This window comes from Apteryx rowi, unplaced genomic scaffold (assembly GCF_003343035.1).
Source record: "Apteryx rowi isolate R43461 unplaced genomic scaffold, aptRow1 scaffold_216, whole genome shotgun sequence".
In the NCBI taxonomy this organism is placed as follows: Eukaryota; Metazoa; Chordata; class Aves; order Apterygiformes; family Apterygidae; genus Apteryx; species Apteryx rowi.
Genome location: NW_020448486.1, coordinates 924413 through 944039, shown reverse-complemented (window position 1 = coordinate 944039; position 19627 = coordinate 924413). Strand labels below are relative to the sequence as shown.

At 36.4% G+C, this 19627-nt stretch overlaps 1 protein-coding gene across 6 annotated transcripts in view; it reads right to left on the bottom strand.

Annotated features, from left to right (window-relative positions):
- Positions 1-19587, bottom strand: part of UBE2V2 (ubiquitin conjugating enzyme E2 V2) — a 30594-nt gene extending 11007 nt beyond the window's left edge. Inside the window, exons 1-3 of one of the 6 annotated variants that reach the window (XM_026064411.1) lie at positions 19486-19545; positions 11547-11659; positions 2891-3036 (exon numbers count right to left, since the gene is read on the bottom strand). In XM_026064411.1, coding sequence (XP_025920196.1) covers positions 2891-2935 — 45 coding nt within the window. In that variant the 5' untranslated portion in view covers positions 2936-3036; positions 11547-11659; positions 19486-19545. Of the gene's footprint in view, positions 1-2890; positions 3037-11546; positions 11660-17054; positions 17160-18145; positions 19258-19485 lie in introns of those variants that run through there. The other 5 variants (XM_026064409.1, XM_026064410.1, XM_026064406.1 and 2 more) reach the window with 5 other exon arrangements.
- Positions 19588-19627: the final 40 nt, after the last annotated feature.

The following is a 19627-nucleotide window of genomic DNA, read 5'->3' as shown; positions in this document are numbered from 1 at the left end:
AATATAACAACTCTGGCTATTTAACCAGATAAAAAACACACACTTCCTTAGGGTGCTGTCAGTTTCAGAGGAAAAAGGACAGAACGTATTCCCTACTCAGTAGTCTGAAAAATCCTAATGGCACTCACTCTCATTCCCTATTCCTGACCATGTAGCATCTCAATTTTAGTTGGTTTTCCCACTCCCCCGCTTACTCTAAGTCAAGTACCTCTGCCACCCCCCTCCCCAAAAAGCCAAAAAAGAATTATTTCAGGATCAGAAAGATATTTCCTTTAATCTAAAAGAAATCTTCCCCTCTCCCTCTATGTTGGTTCACCCTGCAAACAAAGCAAGAAAAACTTGTCAGTCAATTGTCTGCACAGGTTTAGGGAAGCCACATATGTGAAGAACATATTAGCAGTACTGGACAGTATTAGCAACTTCCTCCACCTTCTGCCAGGCTGCACACTGTCTACATAACTCAGCCAATTCCAAAATCTCCCACCTTCTACAAACCCTGAAACTGGACATGGAATTCTTCTCATCAAGGTACTACTGCTGGCTTGGGAACTGGTGGTCTTTCACTTTACACAATCACAGCTGACAATCATGGCTATTTTTGCATGCACACATTACTGTGCACTGGAAAACAAATATTTGAATTCCAGTTTCTGCCTACTGGCAAGTAAGTGCTTATTTTAGACTAATACATTTTAAAGGCATTTGAGGTGTCTCACACAATACAAACGATACCTTTTAAAGAGTTATATTTAGAGAAAAAGCAATTGCAGTGGCTCAAAGCAGACTGGACAGCAAAATACTGAATAGGAAACTTCCACAGTATTTCAACACAACCCAGTCAAAGTCCTTAGTTAAACCTACTATTCCAGTCTACTCTACTGAGATTGCCAATCACACAGGCTTTTTGAGACAGAACAGCTCAACACTAACTACACAAATTATCATATTTTGACTGCCTCCACAAGTTTTAATTCCACTATCAGCAAGACTGCATTCTTCAGGACCTGAAACAACCCAGGATATTACTTGCCTGCACACTTGCATTAAAAATATATATATATATATATATATATATATATATGGAAAATGACAGGGTTTTTTGGTTGTTCTTTGTTTCTTTTTCAAACACACATGGGCTTCCCACAAAAATCATTTCCTCCAAAGATGTGGTAGGAGTCTGCTTTAGGTTGAACCAGAAACCAGACACAGACACTTGGTGACTGACGCACATTCCCCTTTGCTGTCATCTGGCTCTCCAGATTTCCAGTTCTTAGGGCAGTGAGTAAAACTTCAAGATGTGAACATGACATTTCTCAGAGAATCCATCTAAATCTGCACCAAGTCCAGGAAAAATAGCTAATGAAAATATAAGTAGTCACTATTTTGGGGGGAGTTAACTTCAGTGACCCAAATAATGATCATTTAGATGTTGGAATAATGAACCATTTTATCACCATGCAAAGAATGTAGAGTAAGCGTGTGCCTCCCTCAAATGGCAGGACACGGTGGGAGGGCAGTTATTCCTCCATTTCCAAGATCACAATGCACCACAACCAGCTACAATTCTTCCCTGTACCAGACAGTGAAATTCTAACATGCACCTCTGATGGGTGTGTGCCTAAGATGCTTTTCCCAAATGTTAACAACTACTCTGTAGAGCTATATATATTTACAGTAACTATAAAGCTACTAGAGGCTGCTCAGAGAGTCAGGGAGATACTGTTCTAACTAGCTCACATTTGCAAGTTCTTCTCAAAAACCGTAAGACTATGAACTTTCTTCAAAACATATTCAAACGCTTTGATTCTACAGAAGCTAGTATCCAAAGCATACTGTCACGTCTATATTTTAAATTGGTCCTCAAGTGCATCCAAATATTAAGAGCACCACACAATTACGGAGACTTTCAAAACAGTCTGCTGCAAGTTACAGCTAATTTTGACTTCCAAAAGGAGCTTGAACTACACTGGCAGTAGAACTGGCAGGAGACAACATTATCTTTACCGAGGCCAATTTCTGATTTCAGTTCTCATCTTTATTACATCTTCTAATAAGCCCTCCAGCATGGAAGGACACACAAGACAGTAATCTCACATAAGCAGTGAGACACATATGGTAACTTGTTACAATATGTTACTTGAAGTATAGTCATTTAAAGTCTGCATTTACATAGTGATCTTCTGTATCATATTGTAACTCATGAGAATGATTGCACAAAAGTTACTACTCAAGCAATGATATATCCATTCATATCTTTGCAGGTGACACAGACACTAGAGATGACTTTCTTTTGCAGGTTGTATCATTGTAAATGACATTCTACAGAACTTCAAAGGTCAGAAGGATTTAAACTTTGTTTATATGTTTTATCTTATCAGGATAACCAATAACTGTTTGATTTTTAGGCATGATTCAAGCGGACTGCATACAATGCTACATTGAAAAATTACTTAATAAAACCTGTGAAAGTTTAAAATATTCTGTCACTGTTACAGAACTGAAATTACCAGGTACATATGACAAATCATGGAAAGACAGTTACCCTGTCTACTGTATTATCACTGTCCGATATTATGTGTGGTGATGATGGAAATACAGACTGAGCATAATCATAACTCCAGGTAGTAAGTCTCAAATCACAACTGACTTACACAGTTACAGAAACATACACTAGGGCAGGCTAGACTCAAAACACCTACTAACATGCCAGGATGTGACAAATTTTAACATGAATATAGTGTTACAGAACAAGTATAGGTAATATTACCACAACTTCATACATTGAATTTTAACTAATTTCTTTACATTGCAGCAAAGCAATCTTTTATCTTTTTGCTATTTGTATTGCCTACAAACATTTAAAAAAAAAGTTTTAACTTGCCACACTTACCCTCGGTGGCCCAATAATCATGCCTGTCCATCTGGTGAGTGTCATATCTTCATCATCCTCAAGGCCCCAGCTTACTGTACCATCACCTACTCCTTTCTGACCTTCTTCAAGTTCTTCCAATAGGCGAAAATTACGAGGTACTTTAACTAGAGAAAATGGAAGAATGTAATTAATATTGGTCACAATAAGAAAACAAAGGTAAATGATTTAATTGCTTTTATATTTTACACATTAACGATTACTGAATGTATTTTCAAAGCTTAACAAAACATATCCTGGGTGAATTTATGCAGCACTCAAATTGTTTTGAGGCAACTAACCACTCCACTGGAAGCTAGTTATTACCAGCTGATAGCAACACAAACTATAAAAGAGAAAATAAGAGAGCTCTCTTTAGTTTGAGATTGCTTAATTCCGATCATCATCTTTTTCAAGTACAGCACTGTTTAGAGCCAATACATTTCAAAAATCAATTTACTGTCAAATTCTACTCAAGCAGAATCCAGATTAAATTGATATGGCAAATTCCTTCCAAAAGTAAGGAAAGTTAAAGAATGCAACGTTTAACACAAATGATCTTAAGAAATGTAAACTGTAAGAGAAAGACTAGAATTATTTTCACTTGATCATGTTTGATTTAAAAATCAATGAAATAGAGACGAGTATCTGAAAACAAATTAGAAATCAAGTCTTTTTCAATCTAATGATTATTATTCACACTTAACAAAAAACATGAAGCACAGAAACACCGATTAACTTCTTAAAGAGAGATAATGATGTTCACAACAGAAGACGTATGGGCTCTAAAGAGCACCAAGCAATGTTCACTTACTAAACTGATGTTACTGAATTTTGGTTATTATACATAAAGACAGATAGACACTGACAGGTATAAAATAAGGGGAAGTTTAATTGCTTTACATCACAGAACATAAAATGGTATTGCAGCATTACTGTAGGGAAGAAGGATAACTAACACTTGTGCATGCGATCATGATACAATTATTTTCAAATACAAAATACACAGTGATGTAGCAGCAATACTATGATACAACAAAACTTTGGTTTTATTATGGCTACTTATCAAGTTTTCCATGATTTTTACTGGAGAACCTTTCTTTTACTGGAAGAATCCAGGTAGTCTGTAAAACTAAACTTTAAGACTGGGTACATACAAAGGTCTTAGCAAGGAACACATACTGTGCTAGTCTGAAAAAGATGGGGGTCAAAGAAAACCACCCATCATATCAGTTCTTTAGCTGCTGAGGATCTAAGTTTGACACTGCCATAGTCTGCATTCCAATCTGTCTATGCAAAGAATTAACACCAAAAGTGTATAGTACGAATATGTACCCATATGGATGAGTATGGATAAGCATACTCTTGAACAACCACTTAAATAGCTTACCTTTGACAATTATGGTTTCTCTTAAAATGCGTTTGAAACAATTATTTTTATAATACAGATTAGGAGCGGCTCCTAAAAATTTTTGGAATGAAAAATCTCCAAGCAATAACTCCCCAAATTCCCAGGAAAAAAAAGATTTTTCTTAAAAAATTAAGACTATACATCAGGACAGCATAAGGAAATTAAGTCACTGGTGTGGTCTCACCTTCTCTCTTGTGTTGGTATTACTGCTCATTTGAGCCCACAATGAGCTACTTCAGCTTGCTAACCGAGCAGAAAATTATACGTTTGGGTTAGTCTCCTGACAGTTTAACAAACTAATCCAGCTCTGAGAGCTCAGACAAGTACCAGCAAACACTCAGATTATCTTGATGTGAAACTACATTTTAAGGGAGTTAGATTACTCTCGAAGCTTATTTTCACAGATAAGAGTTCACATACAATTACCTTGAAGTGTTAGCACAATAAGGATCAAGAATTGTTTTATTATAAAATGAGTTTTGTAAAGTTGGCTTCTCTTTGTGAGAGAATGCTTGAGCATCTTCAGTAAACCAAGAACACAGCCTCCAAATACACAATTACAAAAGCATCTGGAAACTTGTGTGGCATCTCAACACTCTTCTCTTAATGCCTCTCAATTCAGTTTTACAGAGCAGATCACTTCCCTCTACTTTAGCACGGATCCTTTTAGAACACTTGACTGAAATTCATCTGTTCATTCCCACAGTCCCATCCTGACTTATTAGTATTAAATCTATGCACTGCACTCATCTAGTTCAGATTAAGTACGAGAACAGATATTCACACTTCTATCACATTATTACCTAAGAGTACAAAGTTTTTACTTTTGTTCCATATTTATATATGCTCTGACATGGAGTTCGCCAGTAAAATATTAATGCTAACCTTTTCTTTTTTTCCCAACTTTTTTAAACCAGCAGGATAAACTTATACTAGACCAGCGTTTTGCATCACATGACTGAACAGCTTTTGACTGGTACATAGAGTCTCAAACAACGTACCTTAGCATCCAGTCATTATCTTAGACCTCTCCTGGGGCTTAAATCCACCATTTCTCAGAATTCTGCTCTGAGTGCCAAATTTCCAAATTACAGTTTACCTCTTTAAGAAGCACATAAAAGATGCAAGCAAACAGGCTTTAAGTTTAGTTCTGATCTATGTTATCACCTTTAGTGCAGCTGAGATGACCCAAAACACACTTGCGCAGGCACTTACTGGGCTCTTCCTTCAGCCGAATTGGCACATTAATCTAGCAAAAAGCTGCTACTTCTTTAGGCAAAAATCAAATCTGACCAGTTAATGAACTGAATTGACTCAGGAAGGATCAACAAATGTGAGAGCTGACTGGCTGTGTCTTTATATGCCTTCTTTTGTGAAAACATGGGTGTGGGGATGAGGGAACTTTTTGTGCCTAAAAGCCATTACACTGGCTCAGTTGTATCATAAAACTGTATTCAACACAAAACCACAGAAGACAACAGTTATGAGAAAGTAACAAACTTTTATGACTGTCCTGTGTTTATCACATTTTTTCACACTAAGTAGTCTGTGCTCACTAGTTCCCCTAAGGTAAAACACAGAACTTCCTAGCAGTGAAGGACCTGGGAAACCTCCAGAACATCTCCAGTTAAATAACAGACCTTCTCTGCAAAAAGATGAAAACATCCAAATGTAAGAGTGCCATGCTACCTGCACTCACACTCCAATCAGTGCTAGAATCCAATAGCAAAACACCACTCTCAATCTAAAAATGAGTCAAAATATCGGGGCAGGGGGACGACCTACAGAGATTCCAACCAATTACAAAAAAAACCCTTAAAAAGTCCCAGGAAAAAAAAATTCAAAATCTCCACTAAAATTGGACCAAAAATACATTAAAACAGGTTCCCTTTCAGAAAGTTACACAGTCTGCCGGCATTTGAGTTGGACACATTTTAAACGACTGTTTAAATTAAACTAAAACCACTGTTTCGTAAGAGCACTTCTGTATTTAAGTTTAGTTTACTTTTGCAGACATATTCTATTCCTTTACTTATACGTTCATAGGAAGTACACCAGATCTTTCTGCCTATCTATCCAACCCTGTACTTAAGATCTAGACAACAACCACCCCTCGTATTTCCAAAGGGATGTCCTCACTTGTCAACTGACAGCAGAGGAGGAGAGAAACAAGCTGTGCACATCTTAATTATGAATGTCTACTAGAGAGCTTTTTGCAAGAAAGAATTAACAGGTCTCTATTCTCTAGCTTGCAAAAACCACCAAACTACTTATTTGTCCCTGGAATACATGATTAATGTTTTAACCTCAATACCTCAAAGTTCCATTGAAGTTACTACTGAATGTTTTATTACAAAACTACTGTAGATAGATTTGTGATAAGTGACATCAAAATCTTTTAATACAGTGGATTAAAAAAAGCAAAAAACAACAAAACACCCTTATCTTTACAGTGACTGTCTTAGAAACTTTACCAGCAAAATGAATTGGAATTAAATACTACTTCCCTCTTAAGAGTCCACTCGCACACAATATTGCATTCTACATGTTTGCTTTGGTCATGCTTTACAGAAAATAAATCCATTTAGTTTGAAGAACTGAATGTGTGTACCAGATTGTGCTTTCTTTGCAGGAAAACAACAGCAAGATCAGGTAATGATGGTCTAGATCTTTTGGAAACTAAACTTGATTTAATGAAATGGCAAGCACTAAACTGAAAAATAAGTGTTAGCATATTGAATTGGACCTGGGAGTCCAAACTGCCCATGTCATTCACGGCAAGGGGCACGAGTGTGATAATCCACACTCTTCTCTTTTCACTGCTGCTTATAAAAGGGAATCATAACCCTAACCTTTCATAGATTGGCTCAGATACTAAAGCATGAGGTTTTCTGTTTTTTTTCCCAAACTATTTTTCATAATCATTGTGTATTCCAATATCCATATCACCATTCAGTTCCTCTTAAAATCTTCCTCTGCTCTTGGTCTCAATCACTCCTGAAGGTTACGTTTATAAAAGCAGCCTTTTACCATAGTAATACTGGCACACTATACTGACAGCACACTCCTAAACACAGCCATAAAAACAAGTCTCTGTATTGACCCAAGAACAAGCCATATCAATAAACTATACATTAGCCCTGCTAGGATACTGCCAGGGATGTTATTCTTCCTGACTGAGATAGCTGTGTCAGGAAAGGTCTGTAGTATGGACAATTTTGAATGTATGGATTATCTTCTACCCATTGACTTTTTAGCTAAAACAACCCTAGAAAATATAAAACATAAAGCTTGATAACCAAAAAGAGAAACTAGCAAACCCCATTTAACAGCTCCAGGCCGACAAAAAAAAGCAGTCTTAGATGATCAGGGGTGGGGGACAGGGTACCAGCCTTGCAAATTCTAGGCCATAGTCATTTTTTCCTAGGGCAGGGAGGAGGAGAAATAGAAAGTTCCAGAGAGAAAGACATAGAAAATACCAAGTTCCTTTCAGCCTGAAAAATTCATGAGAAGTCTTGCTTTGGACAAAATATAGCAAGGAGCCAACATATTCTTGATATTGTACTAAAATAAATAAAATACACAAATATAATGGGTCTACTTTATTTCCCAATGTCATTTATTTTCAAATTGAATAAAATTATGGCAGAGAAGATGGCTTTGGCACAATACAGAAATTCCCAGAAAACTTCACCTATATTCCTTTCTTCAAGGAAAAAAAAAGAAAAGAATCTTAACTACCACCTGTGAGGCATTAACAAAAAAAAACAAATGAACAAAAAAACACCCAGAAAGCCTCTAGTAGCCCCTGAAATGGGGGGTATACAAACAAGAGGAAAGAGGGCTGTGCACATGTGAAGTCCTATTTTGGCCGCAAAAAAATCACTCTTTGTGGAAATAATTTTTAAAAATTATAATTTTATATGTATATATATTTATTTTAAACTTATACATATTTATATGTTTACATAATTTTAATAATTATAAAACATACACTTCCCTCAAAAATCTTTTTTTTTAAAGCATGATCTAAATTTTTGTTTGTCAGTTATCCCACTCACATCACATACCCTTTTGCTCAGTAAAAGATTCTGTGAATACACAGAACAAAAATGATTAACTTACTACCAGGAACATAATATCAAAGTGTATTACCAGGCTTACTGTAATTACATCATAATTATTATCTATCTGAGGTTGATCACAGTAACCTGGTTCCACAAGCCAATGGTATTTTTAATAACTTGCATATTAACAAAGTTGGACATCAGAGTTGTGTCTACAAAAGAACTCCATCACTACCACTAGCAGTGGAATGCAGCAATTTTGAAGTGGTTTTTCTTTTTTTTAAAATCAAGAAAGCTACAACACACATAGTAAAGGCACTGTTTCCAATAAGCAAGAATCATGTTTTCCTGTATAAGGCAAATAAAAGTTCTTGGTTAAAAGCAGTACATTTTTCCAGTAACTTAGAAAACATCCAGTTGCTGCTGTGTAGCTCAGTTTATGAATCAACACCGCCACAGACTATGGAACATACAATGAGTCTGCACTGACAAAACTGTAACTTTATTTAATGGGTTTGATATATATTGATGCTTTTGTTCAATGAGACTTCTGCTTTCTTACAATTATGGATACATCCCACTTCATTTAACTGCCTTACAATCAAGTTTCAATATACTTCATAACTTTGTACAGCAATACTACTCATAAAGCTACATTTACCATACATTGTTCTCATTACTTTCTCCAGTTAGTATGTCCCAAAGCAATGAAATTCAGGCAATGGAATATTCTGCATTAACAGCTTTTAGTTTAATTAAGAAAGTACTATATTGTCCTAAATGAAGGTAGTGAGCAGCAGTATTTGAACCATATACATGGCTCAGGATGGTGAGTAAGGTACTAAATGACTGCAGCACCTAATGGTTAAAACATCACAATAACTTAAGTATAATATTTTCCACAAGAATATTCCAATCATCACTGATTTAGTCATATAAAAACAAATACAATCATTCCTATCAATGACAATGAAATACAAAAGGAATTATTAAAAGTATACAATATAGATGACACAAAAAGACAACACAAATCAGAGACCCAGCAAACATTCAGCGCTTCTGAAATTAATCATGGGTAATGCCTGGAAAAAAAAAAAAAAAAAGTGATCCTGAATGCTTTCTTCTCTGTTTCTCTAGTGTCTAAAATATGTGTTGTATCAGATTAATTGACCAGTGTCATTACTGTTTGTAACTGGAAAAGCTATAAGCAACAGCAGTTTTGATCTGCAGATTCATGAAGACGAACCCAACTAAGCTTAACTGTGGAAAGCTTCAATAAACATGTAGACTTAAAGAAAAACAAGTCCAACATAATCAGGTAAAAATCCACTTCCACATAAGATAAAACTATTCATCTCCCCCCCTCCACCCCCAAACCTTCTTTAAATTTGGGCATTAATCAGAAAAGTGATTATCAGCTTATAAATTTGCACAAGTAAGCAGATGCCTCTTAACTGACAAGTAGAGAGCAACTGGCCTTGCATTCAATGTGTTTAATGTTTTTCATAATTCAGAGCCAGTTCTACTACAATCTTAAACTGTCAGAAAACTGCCATCTTAGAACCATTAATTACAGAAATCACCTGTACTCTAAAGAGCTGATGAGTACTGAGTGAGCTACCTGGCTTCACAGGAATACAATGAGATACATATATCACTATGTTTTATATATATATGTATATATCATATATTTGACTATGTAGGAACTCTTTGTAATCTGGTTAACATTTTTTGCTTTTTACAATATTTAAAATTTAAAACACTGTTTTGAAAACATAAGTTGGAAGACTCAAGGAGTAGGTGTAATTCTAGAACCATACTGAAGTTGCTTGGTTTTTGAAAAATAGGTCAAAGTATGGCATTTCATCGGTTTGGGGGGGGGGTGTTTTTTTCCTTTTAAAGGCACTTCCCCTGCTGAGAAACACTTCCCTGTTTCAGCAGAAGTAAACAGTCACAGCAGTGTTAAAATTATAGACCCTAATCTTAAAACCTACCTTTTGGTTAAAGTTATCTAAAGTGATATTTCTTTTCAGAACAACATTGGTGATAATATTTATGTATTTCACATAAATGAAATTTTACCTTTGTTGGTATCTTAGCAGACAGTTCAGAGCTAAAGCTGGGCCACATGAAGAAACTTCCACAGAAGTTTCCTTCACATTTTGCTCTAGCCACAGTCATAAACATTCTATACGTAGTTTATACTAAAAATACTGCTAAGTAGAAACCAAAATTTTTTCCATGTTCACACAGTTGAAGTCTCAGGCTTTTACAGCAACACTGAACGCATCTTTTGGCTGAAGGGTAAAAGGCTTGGAGGGGTGCCTGTGCCTTTTGCTTATTTTTTTCTTAAACATGAGTGTTTGTATTCTACCCCAAAGAAATAATTTCATTAAAGACAGAAGGTATATGTACAGAAGCAGATTTTCTCCTTTAATCTCATTTTCATTATGCATGTTCATAATATTAAGATGTCAGTTAACTGCTAGCGGTAATAATTTTAAAAGGATAAATTCTATATAGAACAATATTATAATTTATTTAGTTTGGGGATGGAAAGGGAAGAAATTAAGTTCTACAGCTCTGGGCATTAGTAGTTGGGACTTTCGTAAACAGATACCTGATTTACAAACACAAGTTAGAGTGACTTCAACCACAAATCTTGATAGTGGAATAACGGATCTCAGTCTATTAGGACCACAAAAGTGATTTGCGCTTATTCAATGTGTTTCAATTTGTGTTGCTTTGCATAGTGAACATCTCAAATGTGAAACTCCATAATAAAATGTTTGTGCAATTTTAGGTTTTATTAATTATGTTTGGAAGTATGAGAAGTTGCTAGCAAAATCAATAGGTCCATTATTATCAAGGTGTCTTCATCTAGGAAGTCTCTCCATCTTTTCTCTTATCCTGCCTCTTAGGTAACTAGACAGTAGTGAGCTAACTGCCCCTATCAGTTTTTGTGTTCTACCAATTCTGCTCAGGGAAGGTTTTCATCAGATTATTTACCCAAGGCAGCCTTCTAGACAGAACTCCTCCTGTGACAGCCAACAGCCTCCAGGAAAATACTACACCTATTTAATTTTTACTCTGACCATGCTGATGCGCATTCCTCTCTCCCATCCTTCCCTACTCCCCACAGACGCTCCTTTCCCCTTACCTCTCTCAGAAGAGTGGCTGATACGAGAGAAACAAGGCTGCCATCAGTTATCTGATTCATGAGAGCTGCTCCAGCCTTGACCAACATCCGGGGAGAGGCCATTTCTCACAATCCTGGGAAGGTTATCCATTCTTCACTATTTCTCCTTACCAAAGATTCACCCCCTCACTGAAAACCTCCATTCCCCAACTATTTCAGTCCAACTTCAAAATATCCTCTTCTCTCCTGATTCTTTTATGTAGCAACAATACCTTAAATGTCTCAAAACTGTACAAGGTACAACAGTAAAGAAGTGCAACAGCCATCATATGCATGTCAGTGAGCAAAAGCACACAGAACAGCTAAGATCAGATAGGTGCACACACAGAATATAGTCCACATCTGAGAGACGATCCAGTTGGACTCAACCTTGCTAGCTATTCACAGGGATGCAACAACAGTTACAGTTTGTTTCAGTCTATCTTTGCATTTTCACACAAACATGATCACCTCAAGTAGAGTCATTGGTATGGAATGACTGATGGTACTCATATAAATGCACCATCGAAGAGGTTTGCTTCACTACTGTTACATATGTTATTAGACTACAAATCAGGGCATAAACAAGCTTTAGGTAAAAAAGGAAAAACTTGTAAAGTTCTCCCACAAAAAGCTTCATCCAGAATAACTGAAGTAATCACACTAATACAAATCCATAATATTTAAAAGAAATACTAGATTACAGTCACAATTAAAAAGCAATGTATATAATCTACTTAAAACTCATTTATTTTATGAACTTGCACCAATATTAGTGGTACAAATATATCAGTTTAAAGTATAGCCAAGTGCAAGTTTTCTACTATAAACAAGACCACTGTTAACTCAGATAGGTCAGACCCTGCATGTCCAGCTGTGGCTAACTATAAGAAAAAACATACAGGAAGCAAACAGTTAAGTCACTAAATAGCTCATCATTGACACCCAAGCTTGTTTTGGTGAAGGGTGGAGATACACAGGCTGACTATGGTTTAAAAAGTTAACTCTTTACATGCAACAACTGAATGAAACACAGATGAGATACTACATGGTGCAACTGATTTCCTTAACTTTTACTATGTGAAGTGGTGATTAAGAAAAATGACACATTCTGATGCTTATCAAATTGAGAATTTTATTACTATACAGATTTTTTACAAAACAATGTAGGGCAGGAAACTAGGAAAACAAAGTTAGTTTAACAAAGATACCAGTGACTTCAAAAAATATCAATATTAATTCTGATTTAATCATTCTAAGGAATCAGGATTAATTGCTCAGTACCTGCTCAATTTTTGGAAGTTTCATTTTAAATCTGATACTGTGCTGGCAGAGAAGAAAAAGGATGTGGGAGAATACATACTTTTTAAGCTGGCTATCTTTTTAACATAAGAAGACATTAAAATTTTTGTTTCATGTAAAGGGACAGGAGAAGTGGAAAGTTAGAGGAACACAGCAGAGGCCAAAATTTCTTATCATGAAATGACTTTCAGAGGGTCTGCTTTAATTGGAAGGAATATAGCCTGTGACCCAGATAACAAGGATTTACTTTAGCAAAGCTGTAAAGCTGTCTAAACGAGCTACAAATCATTGATTAGCAAACAGTTAGACTCACATAAAGGTCCTTTCCAACATGACTCAGCACCCACTAACAGTCCAAAGCATAAAAATCTCTGTGATCTCTGATTATTGTTGTGATTTCACACAACTTTCAGTTATACACCTGAGTATATACTTTTAAGGATGTAATCAGCAAATATATACCATTCACCAAAATATTTACAGTGGCAAGACTTGTCACTAGATCATTTTTCTATGCTATTTGTGTGATAGTTATATTTCAGTCTGCAGTTACCTATATGCAGTGTCTCAAAGGTTTAAATTATAAATAATTTACATGATCACAGATTCTACTTCAGTGAGAAGAAAAAAAAAGCTTAGATTTTTTTCCTTGAAAAAGTTCTAACCAATGTGGATAAAATTAAGATAATTAACAACACTATATTGGTATCCTGAGTAAAGGACACTGTTTTTACATGTACATTTACTCAAGCGAATTTCAAATGCACTTAGCTTACCGCTTATGAATAGCTACAAATGCAATGAAAGGAGATGATTTTTTTTTCTTAGTACAGTTTAAATATGTCCAACGGAACATTAAAAAAAAAGGGGGGGGAGAGGACCAATGAGTCTAATTTATCTAGATGTTAAATTTCTTTTTATTGGCATCATTAATATTTTTTCTAATCTAGCTGAAGCTTCCAATGACACAAAGGATTAAATTAAAGCTCTGAAGTTTTACGTTGCTGTTGAAAGTTCCATTTGTTGCAAAATGCTAACTAGAATTAATTTAGTCACAATTTATATTACTTGAGAAATATCACACATTTAATAGGCTGTAAAACAAACATGCGTTATTCAGAACCAGTCTGACAGCTTTACATTTGTAAGTCTCTGTATTAATGTACTGATTCTGTTCAACATATTGTTCAAATTACAGCTCATTAAAATCTTCCAAATGACAAAAATAAAGAAAAACATTCTTTTGGGCAGAAGGCAAGGTAGCATACTGCAACCCTTCTGAATACAGCTTAGATCACCACTATTTTGGATGCTTTCTCAATAGCATCTTCTTGTCTCTTCAAAAGCCACTTTGAGGCTCCTGCAGGCTAATTGAGGTAGCAAGGAAACAAAACCTAAGTACTTTCGGTGACACTAGTAGTTGAACTTGATCTAGTACTTTAGATAAATTTAGTTACTACAGGACTTGAACACTTTTAGGCAGGATGAAGTATAAGCCATCCTCTAGGAAAACACAAGTTAAGAATGGGGAGTGAGAGGAGAAAGGGTCTGTCAGCAAAACAAGCCTGAACAGTTTCACAGGAAGTACTTACACTACCTTAGGAAAAGTCTTTCATAAGGCAAAACACCACAAGTAATAAAAGTGTGTAATTCAACTCCCACTGACTACTCATGAGATTTGGGAATCTAATTCTCACATATAAGAAGCCTTCTCATTTGTGCTTAGATTTATACTATGGACCATTTCTCTCCAAACACTGAAAGGCTAATCTTACTGAAATTTTCTATATTGTGTCTTCATCCAGGCTAGAATTTTCTCAGATTGCATAGTATAATTTATATAATGCACTTTAATACTATACCTGATAATATCTTTGAATTTCAAACAAATTCTTTAAAAAAAAAGTGGCCTACCTTGTAATCCTCTATTTACTCATCCAAGAAGCAACGTGTTTAGCCTGTGAGCATACTCTTGCACAGCCATCATGGCACAAAGACATAAGTTGGGGGACATATTTAAGACAGGGTTGTAAAAAAAACAACAACATGAGACAGCTGAATGGTAAGGACAAAGCTCTGAGGAGAAATACAGTACCTTGCCTATATATGCTACAAAATGGGAAAGAACTGAAGGTCTATATATAACTTAAAAGTCATTTGCGAGCAAGATTTTTTTTCAGCCCAGCTGAAGCACATCTAAATTATTTGTGGCTTGTCAAGATTTTTTTACGCAGGCAGAACAATCCCAGTTGCAATTCCTTGTGCATAGGACAGGATGGAAAAGTGCCCCACCCAAAGACTGCTGCCTCACAGAATACAATATTTTACTACTTTCTGTGATTTTTTTTTCTGATTTTTCTCTGATAACTGGCAGCTTTAAGAAATCTCTGCTTACAGAGCTAAAATTATAAATATACAGAACAAGGTTTATGAAGACTGTAAAATTCTAAACATCTTTTTTACTGACTTCTCGGACAGATTCAGGACAAGTGATTAATAACATAATGGAGGCATAATACAAAAATACAAAGGAGGGGTAATCCATCCTGGAAGGTAAAACATACCTTATTAGATATACAACAGAGGACCATTTAGTTCACAAGAAAAAGAAAAGCGAAGATCCAATAGATCAGACGAAAGGAGAAACCTATCCATGATGAGTTTAAGACACAGGATATCTAGATACAAAGCTTAAATTCTACCATTTTCAATATGGAAGAAGCATTCTTTAAAGCACTACTCCTACATCCTACTTATGAATAAACTCCAAACAGGAGTCTCCAAACAGGGTACGGTGATCCAAGTGTAGAATAGAAAGACATCAGGAATCAAAAAGACTTGTGAGGGATTTAAATGGTATTATGAAGTCCTACCTCACGTTATGGAATCGTTGTCAGTGGAGGTTTTTAAGAAAAAGCAAACAAAAAACAACAGCAACTCACCAGAAAAGATACACTCAGACTTTGCCTAACAGCTCAGGAAATTAGACTAAATGCCCTCAAGATCACTTCCAGTCCTTCATTTTTAATATCAGTCTCTTCACAGCTAATGTTTTATCATACACACTTCTTAGAACCGTTTTCACCACCACTAAATATTTAAAAATARAAGTAAAAACCAAACTTAAGAAAATAAGACACTGACATTGTGCCACTTCTGTTCAAAGAACTAGTCATACTGAAATTCAATGGGAAAGTTATTTTTGCATGGCAAGGCAAGTCATGCAAAATAGCTGATTCTTCCTTAAAGATCAGGCTATCTGTAATTGAGCAGTTTGGATTTTACGGAAATACTATTTGTTTGGAATCTAGCAGTGCTCCTTCAAAGCCATTTAGGACACTTTCACAAAAGGTTGCTTGTGATTACATACTAGAAGTAAATCAGGAGTAAATATAAATTAGCCCTCTTCTCTCTCCCCAAGCTACTTAAATCCTCAGTGGAAGAAGGAGAAGACAACCTTTAACGGCCCATAGTAAGAACACGTTACTAGACACTGCAACCTTAATTCTCATGTTTTCACACATAAGCTGTAACAACTTAGTGACATGATCACTGCTTTAAGGTTACATTCACATTCTTAGATACATATCTTATACACATAAGGTAATTTTAAGTAACAACAAAATTATGGAAATGCAAAAATTAATTCCTTTTAATGTTATTAATTATTGTTTTTTTCTCAAGTTACATAAAAGATTTTAAATAGTATGCTTTGGTAATTTTTTTTAACCTGAAAATACATTAAATTGTATCTTCTACTCTGAATTTTCAATAAGATCAATAAAATGAGTCTCCAGCTAACCAATCTGAAATTGGCAGACTGCATTCCAACAACAGTCACTCTCTTCTTAGAGAAATTGACTTGTTTTTCCCAAAACCTCCAACAGTATCCACACAAATAACATAGGTCTAGATGCAAGCAAAAGAAGTTGTAATGTTGAAGGATAAACTGAACAGCAGCTTAAAAATAAATTTCTAGATATTGTAATATTTACCTGTGAAATTAACCAATAGAAGTTATTTTAGAAAACAGTATGATACTTATTCTACCACAATATAACGATGACATACACAGTTCCTTTAGAACACAGGAAAGGACAGTTATTACCAAATAAATTACTTGTTCTTAAATGCATGCACTTTTTTACGTGCTGGTTCAAAAAACAATTGATCTTTGGAAAGAAATACCTGAAATAAAACTAAGACAATTGACTTTAGTAAAAGTTTTGCTGTTGACTTCCTTGGGGCTAGAATTCCATTCCTGGACTTCATGCAACCAAAACATTCATTTTTCTGAAATAAATAAGGATTAAGTTAAACTATATAGGATGAGCAGATGAAATTCACTGAGCTAGCTAGAGTTAAATGTTTTTATTTCTATAGCAAGTCATTCCCTTTCCTCCTCCACAAATGAGTATAACAGTTTTCTGATAAGAAGAGTACTTCTGGATGAGATCTTAAAAATCTAAAGTTCTGCCTACCATTGGGAAAAAAAAAAACACCCCCTCATCCCCCAAAATTGAAGCATATACCAATAAAGAGCCAACAGTATTTTCCCCATGGAAATAAGTAGTTTGCTCTGGATGCCCTGACTACAATTTCCAAGTGTTGTGGTCATGATGATTCTGTCTGATTGTTTCACGATGAATGAAATTAAATTTACTAAAATCATTTAATTTCTGTAATAACGCATGCATGTAGTAGTAGCATCTTAGGCTGTCTGGGGTAGATATATAAATAATTCTGTACACCTTCCACTTTTTTTTAAAAAAAAACTTTAGAGGTGGTCATATTTCTAAGATGAAAACAACTGCAGTGAATACGTGTATACAGAGGCTTTCACATATCACGTGTAAGACTGCAAAGAACACTTATAACAGAAAAATCTATGAGTTCAGTCAAAACAATATTTCTACTTATAGAGCTGAATATTCTGTAGGAAGACAATAGCTTTTTTGATATATGAATTTTTAGTAACTGGTATTCTAAAATAGCCAGACTGAATGCACTGAGTTGCCAAATGCCAACACTCAATACACACGACGCTGAACAACTTCCTGTGTATTACAGGAAATCCCAGGCCAGAGCCCAAACATAAACAGAAGTCTTTGGAAGTTGCTGTGTAATAAAGCTAATAATAAACCTTTTCTTAAACTTGGAAACAAAGAAGTATTTCAGTAAATGTTAAGAAAATAAAATGCAGTAACCCGCAGGCAAGGAAATACTCAGGTTCTCTAATAGATCCATTCCAACTCAGCTTAGCATGGGCAATAACGCACCTTTTTTGGACTTCTCTTTCTCACCACTCCAAAAGCTCCTCTATGCCCTGCTTTGCTGTAAGCTCTCCAGATTCCACTCTGTAAACCCCACCTCCCCAAAGTCACATCACCAAGTGGAACAGACTCTTCTACCCAAAATAATCTTCCCAACATCTCCTTCTCACAGAATCCACAGTAAGGCACCAAGATCAGTTTCAATACACAGAAGTTTCTTCTTTTTCTTTATAGCCTCTGTCCTTCAATGATCCAGTGGATTGGAAACAGAAATAAATTAATTTTACCAATGTTCACCCTAAACTTAGTACTGAGATCAGTTCATTCCTCCGTCCTGAGCTCTGTCAATCCCACTTATCTCTTAAGAAATCTCAGGGGACAGAAAAGGGGGACAGAGTAGGCCCTGAAGCCTTCACCTTTTGCACTGGGGTAAGGGCTTTTTATTTTTCAAATCTCTCCTAAAATGAAATGGAGACAGTAGGCCTGTGCTTCTTAAACTTCTGCATTAAGTACTTAAAGCAGTATTTTTGTTTCTTCCTTTACCACCACCTTCCACAATATTCTGCCATGCAATTGCTCAACACGTTATACTGGTTACTGATATGGGATTCTCTCCTGCTCCCAAGTTACAACTTGTAGCTCTTTATTCTTCTATTTACCTATAATATAGGCCCTTTGGCTCCAGTGACCATCCAGTGAAAGAGAACAAGATGCTGCACTCTTTCTCCTCCCCTACTCTATTGCATCCTGAAATGCTGCAGTCAGCACCAAACTTTAGTGCCTTTCCCCCAAAACACAATATAGGCCTGATACCTTTCCCCCTGCATCAAGGGTCAGGGAGAGGTAGGACAGTTCTTACTTTTAGGCACTACTGCATCTCAACTCTTATATTCATAAGATAGGACACTAGGGAAAACAAATCTTTTTCCTCTAGCATTTTCACTAGGGTAGTGATGTGCCCTCCACTCCCTATATGCACATCTATCCATTCCTGCCTCTCAACTGATCAAGTCTTCTCTTCTCCACCTCACTGTATTAATTACAGAAACCGGAGCCCTTTCTCACATCATTCACCCCTTAGGCCAGGTTCCCATGGGGGTGTCGCTGCCCTACAGATGCGGGGTGATCGTGACTGGAGCACAGCCAGGCCCGGCGCCCCTACAGATCCCCTTTTCCATCTCGAAAGATACCTCCTCCCCACTCCGGCCCCTTCCCATCACAGAGAGCCCGCTTCCCTCCCCGCGAAAGGAGGCCTCCCCAGACCCTGCGAAGGTGCTCCCAAAGCACAGGCCAAGCGCCCCGCTTTCCCACACCAGCCCCAGGCCCATCGAGCCCCCCTCACAGACCTGTGGATCCAGCCATCTTGTCCAAACCCCCCCCACCGGTCCGGGCCTGCACGCGATGCGCGTCACTTCCGCCTGACGCACCGCGTCACTTCCCACAGGGCATCGGCGGCTCGGGAGGCGGAAGCGCGCGGGGGAAGGCATG